Source organism: Scyliorhinus canicula, chromosome 12 (assembly GCF_902713615.1).
Source record: "Scyliorhinus canicula chromosome 12, sScyCan1.1, whole genome shotgun sequence".
NCBI lineage: Eukaryota > Metazoa > Chordata > Chondrichthyes > Carcharhiniformes > Scyliorhinidae > Scyliorhinus > Scyliorhinus canicula.
This window is the reverse complement of record NC_052157.1, coordinates 975828-988990: the sequence shown is the minus strand read 5'-3', so window position 1 is coordinate 988990 and position 13163 is coordinate 975828. Positions and strand designations below refer to the sequence as shown.

The 13163-nt window shown below is 42.6% G+C and overlaps 1 protein-coding gene across 7 annotated transcripts in view; it reads right to left on the bottom strand.

Moving 5' to 3' along the window:
* The window catches only part of trpm7 (transient receptor potential cation channel, subfamily M, member 7), a 215726-nt gene that overhangs the window by 35910 nt on the left and 166653 nt on the right, over nucleotides 1–13163 (bottom strand). For all 7 annotated transcript variants that reach the window (XR_005462557.1, XM_038813819.1, XM_038813820.1 and 4 more), the window contains 4 exons: nucleotides 9523–9548; nucleotides 8081–8134; nucleotides 7744–7794; nucleotides 7582–7647 (listed from right to left, as the gene is read on the bottom strand). Coding sequence is in view for 6 of the 7 variants with exons in the window: in XM_038813819.1 (XP_038669747.1) it covers nucleotides 7582–7647; nucleotides 7744–7794; nucleotides 8081–8134; nucleotides 9523–9548 (197 nt within the window). In the remaining variant the exon portion in view is untranslated. The remainder of the gene's footprint in view (nucleotides 1–7581; nucleotides 7648–7743; nucleotides 7795–8080; nucleotides 8135–9522; nucleotides 9549–13163) is intronic.

Here is a 13163-nt window from a genome sequence, read left to right as displayed (position 1 = left end):
ATCGAACCTGGGACCCTGACGCTGCGAAGCCACAATGCTATCCACTTGTGCTACCGTGCTGCCCTGCTGAGTTCTTCCGGCACTGTTTTAAAAAGAATTCTCTTTCTCTTCCTGAAAAATATATCCCCAAGAATCCCAAATCTGAATGTTCCCTTAGTGCCTTAAAATCTAATTCAAGTTGACTAAAGACAATAATAGCAGGTTAATGCATAGCCAGAGACATGGTGCAGGAGGGAGGCCTTCAGATTTTCAAGGCGGACTTTGCAACCAGTTCTCTGGCAGGTGGGAGGTATTAAAGATGGGTGGGTTGCACCTGAGCTGGGACCAATATCCTTGTAGGCAGGTTAACTATAGTCTGTGGTGGAGAATTTAAAGTAATTTAGCACCGGATTGAAAAACAACAATTAGTTCTACAAAATAGAAACAAAATTCACAAGAGGACGATTAGAAATAATATAGAATGAACCTGCTGGGAACATTTAAAAATAAATAAATAAATTTAGAGTACCCCAATTAATTTTTTCCAATTAGGGGGCAATTGTAGCCTGGTCAATCCAGCTACCCTGCACATCTTTGGGTTGGGAGAGTGAGACCCACGCAGACACGGGGAGAATGTGCAAACTCCACGCAGTGACCCAGAGCCGGGATCGAAAATGGGACCGAGACGCCATGAGGCAGCTGTGCTAACCGCTGCCCATCTGCTGGGAACAGGATATAGTGGCTACAAATAAGACCTGGCTCAAAAACAAAAAATAGGAGGGCTGGATCCTTCAGATTTCTCAGTGCAAGGTATTTGACAAAGACAGCAAAAAGAGAAAGGGGTTGCAGCTTTGATTTTAAAAATTACAAAGCTAGGAGAGAGTGTGCTCAAGGAATCAAAGACAGAACATCTATGGCTGGAATTAAACAACAATCAAGGTGCTACATCCCTATGATGTAGGACAGGAGATATAGGTTCAGATTTGCAGACGTTCTGATGGGTGCAGGAGTTATACATCAGATATTTCATCCTCCTCAATTTCTCCTCACAGGATAACTCTCTTATCCCAGGAATTCATTCAGTGATCCTTGTGGCCCCCCCACAAAAATCTTTATTTCTCTTACCAAAGTCAATAATTTCGCATCTCCTTCAATTATACTCAATTTGTCACCTTCATAGCCACTCACTTAACCCGATATAGCCCTTCCCGTACCAGCCTCCCCGAACAGGCACCGGAATGTGGCGACTAGGGGCTGTTCACAGTAACTTCATTTGAAGCCTACTTGTGACAAGAAGCGATTTTCATTTTTTTTCTCCTTTCTTTGCAGACCGTGTCCTAACTGCTTACTGTCCCAGCTTCATATTACCAGTAAACTTGGATAATATTATACACTTTCCTTCACCCCCCCCCCCCCCCCAGTAAACTTGGATATTATTATACACTTTCCCTCACCCCCCCCCCCCTCAGTAAACCTGGATAATATTATACACTTTCCTTCACCCCCCCCCCTTAGTAAACTTGGATAATATTATACACTTTCCTTCACCCCCCCTCAGTAAACTTGGATAATATTATACACTTTCCTTCACCCCCCCCCTCAGTAAACCTGGATAATATTATACACTTTCCTTCACCCCCCCCCCCCTCAGTAAACTTGGATAATATTATACACTTTCCTTCACCCCCCCCCCCCTCAGTAAACCTGGATAATATTATACACTTTCCTTCACCACCCCCTTAGTAAACTTGGATAATATTATACACTTTCCTTGACCCCCCCCCTCAGTAAACTTGGATAATATTTTACACTTTCCTTCACCCCCCCCATAGTAAACGTAGATAATATTATACACTTTCCTTCACCGCCCCCCCCCCCTCAGTAAACTTGGATAATATTATACACTTTCCTTCACCCCCCCCCCCCCTCCCTTCAGTAAACTTGGGATAATATTATACACTTTCCTTCACCCCCCCCCTCAGCAAACTTGGATAATATTATACACTTTCCTTCACCCCCCCCCCTCAGTAAACTTGGATAATATTATACACTTTCCTTCACCCCCCCCCCCCTTCAGTAAACTTGGGATAATATTATACACTTTCCTTCACCCCCCCCCCCCAGTAAACTTGGATAATATTATACACTTTCCTTCACCCCCCCCCCTCCTTCAGTAAACCTGGATAATATTATACACTTTCCTTCACCCCCCCCCCTCAGTAAACTTGGATAATATTATACACTTTCCTTCCACTCCCCCCCCCCCCCTCAGTAAACCTGGATAATATTATACACTTTCCTTCACCACCCCCTTAGTAAACTTGGATAATATTATACACTTTCCTTCCACTCCCCCCCCCCCCCCCTCAGTAAACCTGGATAATATTATACACTTTCCTTCACCCCCCCCCCCTCAGTAAACTTGGATAATATTTTACACTTTCCTTCACCCCCCCCCCATAGTAAACGTAGATAATATTATACACTTTCCTTCACCGCCCCCTCCTTCAGTAAACCTGGATAATATTATACACTTTCCTTCACCCCCCCCCCTCAGTAAACTTGGATAATATTTTACACTTTCCTTCACCCCCCCCATAGTAAACGTAGATAATATTATACACTTTCCTTCACCGCCCCCCTCCTTCAGTAAACCTGGATAATATTATACACTTTCCTTCACCCCCCCCCTCAGTAAACTTGGATAATATTATACACTTTCCTTCACCCCCCCCCCCCCCCCTTAGTAAACTTGGATAATATTATACACTTTCCTTCACCCCCCCCTCAGTAAACTTGGATAATATTACACACTTTCCTTCACCCCCCCCCCAGTAAACTTGGATAATATTATACACTTTCCTTCACCCCCCCACCCCCCCCCAAATGCAGATTGTAAATAACTGAGGTCCAAGCACTGCTCCCTGGGACACTCCACTAGCAACCACCTGCTAATTTAACAATTCTCTGTTTGTCCCTACTGCTGTCCATGAAATTATCTTCATTTTAAGCCTATGTTTGTCACTGATTATTTGTAATAAAAGGGTCTTCTTGTTGAAAATTCACAGCCATTTTTCTGCCTTGTATGATACACAATTCAAACAGATATTACACAAAAATGTGACATACAATTGAATTCCAGTAGATGGTGCTCGAAACAGAGTTTCACACTAGTGGCTGGAGTAAACACTTGCGCTCTGCAGACAATCTGATTCACATATACTTGCCACATTTCACAATATCTGTCTGGAATTCCTTTGTGACATGTACTTAAATGAAATAGATTTTCATATCATGAAAATATATACAGCCCTGATTCCGAATGTCTGTCAGTTCATCCTATATGCAATACATGTTCTAGTGTGCTTGGAGAGCAATAAAGTAGAGAAATCACTTTATGTAACAAAATATTTCCTATAGAAACATCTTAAATTATACAATTTGCTCCACAATTTAAATATTTGTCACCTTGGTTGCTTCTGCACATTATGACAAGATTTTTTTAAAAATTAACAATTATATAGCAATATGAATGACTTCAGGAAATCCAGAGCTGGTGTAGTATAGTTGAAAAGAGAGAATACTGAAAAAGACGTATACATGGCATACACACGTTAATGTAGAGAATCAGGGAATAATGGATTTTAATAGGAAGATTGAGGAAACATGGTATTAACTAAATGGTATAAGTTTAAAAAGTGTGTGCCCTAGAATTGTGTCCAATTATGAATGCGGAGGAGTTTTACTAGAATACCAGGAACGATGGGCTTCAGTTTTTTGGACAGTGATTGTAAGGGCAGATTTAGTAAAGATGTTCAAAATCAAGAAGGGTTTAGGGTGGCACGGTGGCATAGTGGTTAGCACTGCTGCCTCGCGGCGCTGAGGTTCCGGGTTTGATCCCGGCTCCGGGTTGCTGTCCGTGTGGAGTTTGCACATTCTCCCCGTGTTTGCGTGGGTCTCACCCCCACAACCCAAAGATGTGCAGGGTTTTTGGGGGGGGGGGGGGATGAATTGGGTACTCAATTTAATTTTTTTAAAAATAACCCATGGGCAGCACAGTGGCGAAGTGGATTGGCCCTGCTGCCTCACGGCACCGAGGTCCCAGGTTTGATCCCTGCTCTGGGTCACTGCCCGTGTGGAGTTTGCACATTCTCCCAGTGTTTGCGTGGGTCTCACCCCCACAACCCAAAGATGTGCCGGGTAGGTGGATTGGCACAGTTAGTAATCGGAAGGCACATATTTATACAAACATATGAACAGCCCTCAGGCTGGTGCACTATTTAAATAGATCATGGCTGATGTGGCAGTAACCTCAGATCTCCATCCCGCCTATCCCCTATCACCCCCATGCTTATTCACAATCTATCCACCTCTGCCGTAAAAATATACAAAGCTTCCACCACCTTCTCAGGAAGACATCTCCAAAGACTCATGACCCTCAGTGAAACAAGTTCAGCTCATCCAGTTTAAATGGGTGACCACTTATTTCTAAACAATGTCTGGCAAAATAACGAAAGGTGGAGATTTTGTTTGGACTCTACTTTCAAGAGTGGGTCGAAAATCCACAACATACTGACAAAGAAATAACAGACTCCTATCAAGTCAAAGTTAATGTTCAGATTCTCCTACAACCTGTGTGTTGTATTTAGATAATGAATGTAAAACCAATCATTGTGTTCTCTTTAAAAAAACAAAGGATGATTCTTAGTATTATAATAAATAAAATGTAATATTTTTGATTAAGGCTGGAGGTTGCCACGAGCACTTTGGGCCTTTCTGTTCTGAAACAGACCTGCTGAGTAGGGTGACTGGAATAGTCTTTCAGGAAAAAAAAATCTCATATCAGCATAATCAAAACCAAACAATACTGGAATTAACAGTTGTTAAAAATACACTGTACAGTACAGCATTATTTTGGAGATCTGGTGTGCTCCACCTTGAACTGTGAACTTAGGGGATTCCATATTTACCATTTCCCACATAATGACTAAAGTTCATCCACGTTACCCAGAGCAAAACCAAATAAAGTTACGGTTCTTCACACAGACAGAGAAAAAAAAACCCACAGCAAATTCCCACTATCTGCTGGTGCATGTTCTAGCCATTGGTTACTGAACTGCAGTGATACAGGTCAGAAAAGAGGTCATCTGTCTGTAACCTCTATACATCACAGTGTCCAAAAACCTGACAAATAGACAAAATAAATGACGGAACATATTGTGCAAAATATACAGGGATGAATTTAGAATTTAATTTTTTTTTAGTATAAGTCCAAGATTACAGACGCGGACTTCAAGACAATGTGTGTGGAGGTCACAATGGGATCCCTGGGGGGCATATTTAAGTTTGTCGATACTCAGTATAGACAAAGTCTATACTTGTTGCCGGTGCCATGTGATAGCGAGGCTAGGAATAGGGAGAGAGTGCAGCTGAAAACGTGGCTGCAGGAATGGTGTAGGAGGGAGAGCTTCAAGTATTTGGATAATTGGAGCGCATTCTGGGGAAGGTGGGACCTGTACAAGCAGGACGGGTTGCATCTGAACCAGAGGGGCACCAATATCCTGGTAGGGAGGCTTTCTAGTACTCTTCGGGAGGGTTTAAACTAATTTGGCAGGGGAATGGGAACCGGATTTGTAGTCCAGCAACTAAGGTAGCCGAAGTTCAAGACGTCAAAGTGTGTAATGAAATAAAATGAAAAGAAAATCGCTTGTCACGCGTAGGCTTCAATGAAGCTACAGGCACATTCCGGTGCCTGTTCGGGAAGGCTGGTACGGGAATTGAACCAGGCTGCTGGCCTGCCTTGGTCTGCTTTAAAAGCCAGTGATTTAGCCCACTGTGCTAAACCAGCCCCACTGAGGCAGTGGGGAAGGTAACACTGACAAAGGAGAGCACTTGCAGGCATGGAGATGGGTTGAAGTGTGTATACAATTGGGGGAAGGGTAAATACAATGCTGTCAGACAAGAACTGAAGTGCATAAGTTGGGAACATAGGCTGTCAGGGAAGGACACAATTGAAATGTGGAACTTGTTCAAGGAACAGATACTACGTGTCCTTGATATGTATGTCCCTGTCAGGCAGGGAAGAGATGGTTGAGTGAGGGAACCATGGTTGACAAGAGAGGCTGACTGTCTTGTTAAGAGGAAGAAGGAGACTTATGTAAGGCTGAGGAAACAAGGTTCAGACAGGGCGCTGGAGGGATAAGATGACAGCCAGGAGGGAACTGAAGAAAGGGATTAGGAGAGCTAAGAGAGGGCATGAAAAATCTTTGGCAGGTAGGATCAAGGAAAACCCCAAGGCCATTTACACATAAGTGAGAAATATGAGAATGACTAGAGCGAGGGTGGGTCCGATCAAGGACAGTAGCGGGAGATTGTGTATTGAGTCTGAAGAGATAGGAGAGGTCTTGAACGAGTACCTTTCTTCAGTATTTACGAATGAGAGGGGCCATATTGTATGGAGAGGACAGTGTGAAACAGACTGGTAAGCTCGAGGAGATACTTGTTAGGAAGGAAGATGTGTTGGGCCTGACGGGATATATCCAAGGATTCTAAGGGAAGCAAGAGTTGAAATTGCAGAGCCGTTGGCAATTATCTTTTCATCCTCACTGTCAACAAGGGTGGTACCAGGGGATTGGAGAGTGGCGAATGTCGTGCCCCTGTTCAAAAAAGGGAATAGGGATAACCCTGGGAATTATAGGCCAGTTAGTTTTACTTCGGTGGTAGGCAAAGTAATGCAAAGGGTACTGAGGGATAGGATTTCTGAGCATCTGGAAAGACACTGCTTGATTAGGGATAGTCAGCACAGATATGTATGAGGTAGGTCTTGCCTCACAAGTCTTATTGAATTCTTTAAGGAGGTGACCAAGCATGTGGATGAAGGTAAAGCAGTGGATGTGGTGTACATGGATTTTAGTAAGGCATTTGATAAGGTTCCTCATGGTAGGCTTATGCAGAAAGTAAGGAGACATGGGATACTGGGAAATTTGGCCAGTTGGATAACTAACAGGCTAACCGATAGAAGTCAGAGTGGTGGTGGATGGCAAATATTCAGCCTGGAGCCCAGTTACCATGGAGAGTAGGTCTTAAGAGGAAAGGTTGAGGGTGCTGGGGCTTTTCTCATTAGAACGGAGAAGGTTGAGGGGAGACTTGATAGAGGTTTATAAGATGATCAGGGGAATAGATAGAGTAGACAGTCAGAGACTTTTTCCCCAGCTGGAACAAACCATTACAAGGGGACATAAATTTAAGGTGAGTGGTGGAAGATTAGGGGGGATGTCAGAGGTAGGTTCTTTACCCAGAGAGTAGTGGGGGCATGGAATGCACTGCCTGTGGAAGTCGAGTCAGAAACATTATGGACCTTCAAGCGGTTGTTGGATAGGTACATGGATCACGATAGAATGATGGGGTGTAGATTACTTTGTTCTTAATCTGGGACAAAAGTTTGGCACAACATTGTGGGCCGAAGGGCCTGTTCTGTGCTGTATTTTCTATGTTCTATGTTCAGCAGAAGATGTTGACTGTAAAACAATAGGACGTGTAAGCTGGAATGAATGTTTAAATGTATTACACGAGTCAAATAGTTTCAATACTAATTCCACTCACCTCTGTTTGGGAGAGGAGTAAACGGAATGCTCTGAGAAAGCCTCATCAAATTATTCCTCTCAACAGCTGTCAAAAACACAGGTACACACCTCAATCAGTCAGTTCATTGAGACATTTGTCACCAAGTAGGAGTAGTTTTTATATTTATTTAGGAATACTGACCCGAATAATAATAATTTACATCCAGTACAGGCTTGAATGGAGACCCAATCACTAGAAGGTGGAAGAGGAAAAAATAAGATTTAATCCTTTAGAAACAAAATTCAGCGGGACTCCTGTGAGAAGAAAGGTTTTCTTTGTGCAAGTGCAAGGAACAAGAAGAAAGCAACTCTTCAAAAACATTGCTTAGTTGCAAAAACAAGTTCAATATTTGGTTTGAAAGAAGCCAGCCTCTTTCTCCACCCCCTCTCTTCCATGGCTCCAGCAACCAGACAGCACCCCCTCCTCCCAAAAGAATATTTGGTGCAAAAAGCTGAGAGAAAATATCAGTTTACCTCACCTCCAATTTTTCTGTGCCTTCCAAGAGATTGCTGAGCATTGTAAAAGTGTGGCGCTGAAATAGATTGAGATTAAAAACATTAAAACACACAAATATGGAACTGCCGCACTAACTTCCATAAAAGAGGAGCATTGAACACAGAAGGATTAGAAGCCTCCATGAAAACCATTTACCTAATTTTTAATAATGCATTTATCTTGAATCTTACATACCATTCTGAGTTTTAATATAGATATTGTAAACACATTTAACAATAATCTAACAATCGCTTATTTTCACAAGTGGGTTTCAATGAAGTTACTGTGAAAAGCCCCGAGTCGCCACATTCCGGCGCCTGTACGGGGAGGACGGTATGGGAATTGAACCCGCGCTGCTGGCATTGTTCTGCATTAGAAGCCAGCTGTTTAGCCCACTGTGCTAAATAAGCCCCTGTGTAAATCAACATTTACACAATGATAGCAAAATAACTTGAGGAATGAAGAAGTTATTGAAGCTTTGGTCTGGTCTGAGCATGAATGAAGAAATCTTCGTAGTTTTCTTGTAAAGTTTAAAAAAAAGAAATTTAGAATTACCCAATTATTTTTTTTCCAATTAAGGGGCGATTTAGCATGGCCAATCCACCTACCATGCACATTTTTTGGGTTGTAGGATGAAACCCACGCAGACACGAGGAGAATGTGCAAACTCTACATGGACAGTGACCCAGAGCAGGGATCGAACCCGGGTCCTCAGGCAGCAGGGTTTAGCTGTAAAGTTAACTTCTGTAGAAAACTGGTCTTGTATAAATACTTCAGGTGTTGCTTAACATTCAAGGCAGACTTTTGGCACACTATGCACATAATGAGGGCAGAATAGTTATTTTCCCAAACAACCGAGATATTTAGAATGATCTGCTTGAAATGAGTTGTTGATGTTTTGACTGTATCGGATCAGTCAGTTATGCAGAGAGCTGCAATATTAAAACAAAGTTAATGAAAGAATCAGATTAAAGTATTTGTAAAGGACATGTTCCAAAATTCACTTCAAAAGAGAAGGAATGCAATTATGCCCTTAAAGCAAGGCACATTCGCTTTAGAAAGGGCAGAAAAGAGATTGTAAGGTGCTTAGTTGTAAAAGGCTTATTGTAATTAAGTCTTGGCGGTTTATGCCAGATTCTGAATATTAACACAGTACACTGTTTCCCTGATATAAATCAACTTGAGTTCTCAGTATCAAACAATTTAGTATTGATTAGAATGTGGTGTGTGGGAACGGAGTAGCTCGGACATTAAAGCAAGGTTGACGTGTCACATCAAAGTATAAAAATCAAACAGGAGAATGTCAGAAGTCAGGGCTCACAGCCGAGTAACAAAGTGCTATGATTGATCATACATTCTTAAAATGCAACATTCTTTGGAAAGTAAATGACATTACTTGCATTTCAGCTTGGATTTAAGACTTACCATTTAAGGCATCTTCACCAGCTGCCCTGAAATAGAAAAATAGTTAATTTCCGGTCAAAAAGATTTAAACCGATTTAATTTTAATTGATTCTGTAAACATGTGAAAACATATCTATTATCCCTGTGTCACTCTCCTTCTGAAGTTTCAATAATTTCGAGAGCACATTTGACCCTCCACATTAATTTGAGTTACACATTAGATACTATTCACTATACAGTAGTAAATGATGCCACTGACCAGATTAGTCCTTGGAGGCTGCAACAACTCTTTGCATGAAGAGCATGTCCTATTGTAGGGAAACGTTCTGTTACTGCAGCAACTAAACATTGGTGCAGAAGCATTGCTCTGTCTGAATACTCATTTTGAACAGATGTTCCACCAATTAAACCATAGCTTTGATCTGTTAATGTTTTTAGATTTCAGTTCTCAAAGCATGATCAGAGAAAAAGTATAACTAATTATTTTGTTTAAAATATTGCATATCTGAGGTAGACAAATGTCTCATCTTTAAACTTTTGAGTGTTTGCTTGCCAGAATAGGATGGCCCACATTAACTAGGTTAATTAACTAAATCATGTGACATGTCACAAATTGGAAAACCCAAATTAGCAGTGATATTGACATTGCAGGTATCAGGGCAGGAAGAGGATTGTACTCAAAGGTCAGTAGGATCATAGCCAGTACATGTGGGTGCATTCAAACAGTAGTTATTTAATATTGTAGGTTGAAACTGGAAAAGAGAAACCCGGTCAATTATTTCCACTGGTGTTTCATGCAAACAGCTTAATGTAATTCACGAGCACAGCTACATGCATATGAAAATACTCATTAGTAGGCCACTCAACCCCTCGAGCCCATTCCTCCATTTAACAGGATCATGGCTTGGAGGGCCAAAGGGCCTGTTCCCGTGCTGTACTTTGTCAATGATTGTAACCTCAACTCCACAGTCCTGCCGATCACCGATAACCTTTCATCCCCTTGCTTATCAAGAAGCTACTGAGCTCTGCCTTAAAAATATTCAAAGACTCCGCTTCCACTGCCTTTTGCGGGAGAGTTCCAAAGCCCCAGCACCCCCAGAGCAAACATTTCTCCTCACCTGTTTGAAGTAGGCGACCAATCAATTTTAAACAGCATCCCCTAGTTCCAGCTTCTCCCACAAAGGCAAACCTCCTCTCCACATCCACCCCTCAGGATCTGAAAAGGTTTGGATCAAGTCGCCTCTTACTCTTCAACACTTACTATCCGACCTTTCTTCTTAAGACAACCCACCTATTCCAAGTCTTAGTCAGTACCTGTGCGGAGCTGCTTCCAATGCATTTTCATCCTTAATTAAGGAGACCAATACTCCAGATGTGGTCTCACCAATGCCTTGTATGATTGAAACATAATTTCTCTACTTTTGGATTTAATTCTCCTCAGAATAATAACGTTCCAGCTTGCCTAATTACTTGCTGTATCTACGTATTAGCTTTATTGGTAGCCTTATGTCCGCTTCGCGACTTACTTTTCCACCTTTGTCATCAACAAATTTACCAACCATATCTTCTGTCCCTTCATCCAAGTCATTATTTGTAAATAGTTGAGGCCCCAGCTCTGATCCCTGTGGCACATCACTCATTAATTCTTGCCAACCAATAAAGACCCAATTATAAAGCAAATTACTACAGATGCTGGAATCTGAAACAAAAACAGAAAATACTGGACAACCTCAGCAGGTCTGACAGCCTCTGTGGAGAGAGAAGGGAGCAAACTCTGAAGACGCAATTATACCTACTTTGTTTCGGATTAGCTAGCCAATCATCTGTCCATGCCAACACATTACCCCCTACACCATGCGTTTTCATTATCCGCAATAATCTTTGATGCAACATCTTATCAAATGCCTTCTGGAAAACCAAATGTAGTACATCCACCGGCTCCCCTTTACCCACAACAAGTGTTACTTCTTCAAAGAACTCCCAATAAATTGGTTAAACATGATTACCCTTTCACAAAACCTTGCCTGAATACCATGAATGTTTTAAGTGCTCTGCTATAACATCTTTAATAATAACTTCTAATATTTTCCCAATGACAGATGTCAAGTTAACTGACCAGTAGTTTCCCTCCTTTTGAATAAAGAAGTTACATTCGTTTTATACCACCCTATTGGAGCCTTCCCTCAATCTAGTGAATTTTGGAAAACGAAAAGCAACGCATCAACTACCTCACTAGAAACATCTTTTAAGACTCGAGAATGAAATTCATCAGGACCCGGAGACTTGTCAGCCACAGCTCCAACATTTGTTCAGTGCCACTTCCCTGATGACTAATTTTGTGGAGCACCTCCCTCCCTTCCATTTCCTGGTTTACAGCTATTTTAGGAATGTTATTTGCATCCTCTATAGTGAAGACCGATGAAAAATACTGTTCAATTAATCTGTCATCTCCTTATCTTCCTTTATTAATTCTCCAGGCTCATTTTCTGTCAGACCAACGCTGACTTTATTAACTTTTCGTTATTAAAATATCAACAGAAACTCTGGGTGTGATTTAACGCACTGTTTCTCAAACTTTATTTCCTGGGGACCCATTTTCACCAACCAGCCAACTGTCGCAACCCATGCAGGCCGACCTTCGCGACCCACGCCACCGATGATCGGCCACGCATGCGCAGTGCGGCAACATTTTAAAAAATCTGTTCCTGGCCATTTTGAAAGCCGCTCGCAGCCGGCATTATTAAAAGCCGTCTGCTGCGGCTGTTTCGCGCGGATATGCGCGATCAGGAACGCCGTGACGGACGGCTTACCCGCGGGTCGTGCCCCCAAGTTTGACAATGCCTGATTTAACGTATATGAATCAGAGCCCCGTGTCGGGCACTTTTAGCCAGGTGTTTCCCAGTGCTGGCAGCGCCGAGCACGACCCCGCTATTAAATGGGACTCTGCTTCATTTCTAGGCCACTTGGCCCCACATTTCCTGCACTAACAAGCTCTGTCCGCCAGTGCAGCAAGAGATCGGGGTGGCATTTTCCCAATCTCTGAACCCCCAAACTTACCAATGAGGGGGTCCTCAAGCCCCCTGCACCCCACTTCATGAGGGCAGAACACGCCCATGCCTTATCCCCAGTGCGGGCAAAATGCCGCCCAGGCATCTTGGTATTACCAGCTTGGCACCCTGGCAGTGCCATGGTGGCATCCAGGGTGCCAGAGTACCACCCTGTCTATAGCCCAACCATCCAGGTGCCCCTGTTCGGCTGGGATCTCATGAGGTATAACAATGCCGTTAAATCGCACGAGTGGTCTCTCATGGGATTTAACGGCCTCATCGCATCCCAAGTCGGGCCGGTAGATCGCAGCCTCTATCTGTCTATATCTCAAGTTAGTTTTCTCTCGCTCTAATGTTTCCTTATTGAGGGAAACAAGGGAGGACATTTCTGGGGCCTTGGCTGACCTCTTTGTATCCTCATTGGCTACAGGGGAGATCCCAGAGGACTGGAGAATAGCTAATGTGGTACCACTGTTTAAGAAAGGTAGCAGGGATAATCCTGGAAACTATAGGCCGGTGAGCCTCAGGTCGGTAGTAGGTAAATTATTGGAGAAAATTCTCAGGGACAGGATTTATACCCATTTGCAAACAAATGGACTCATTAGCAATAGACAG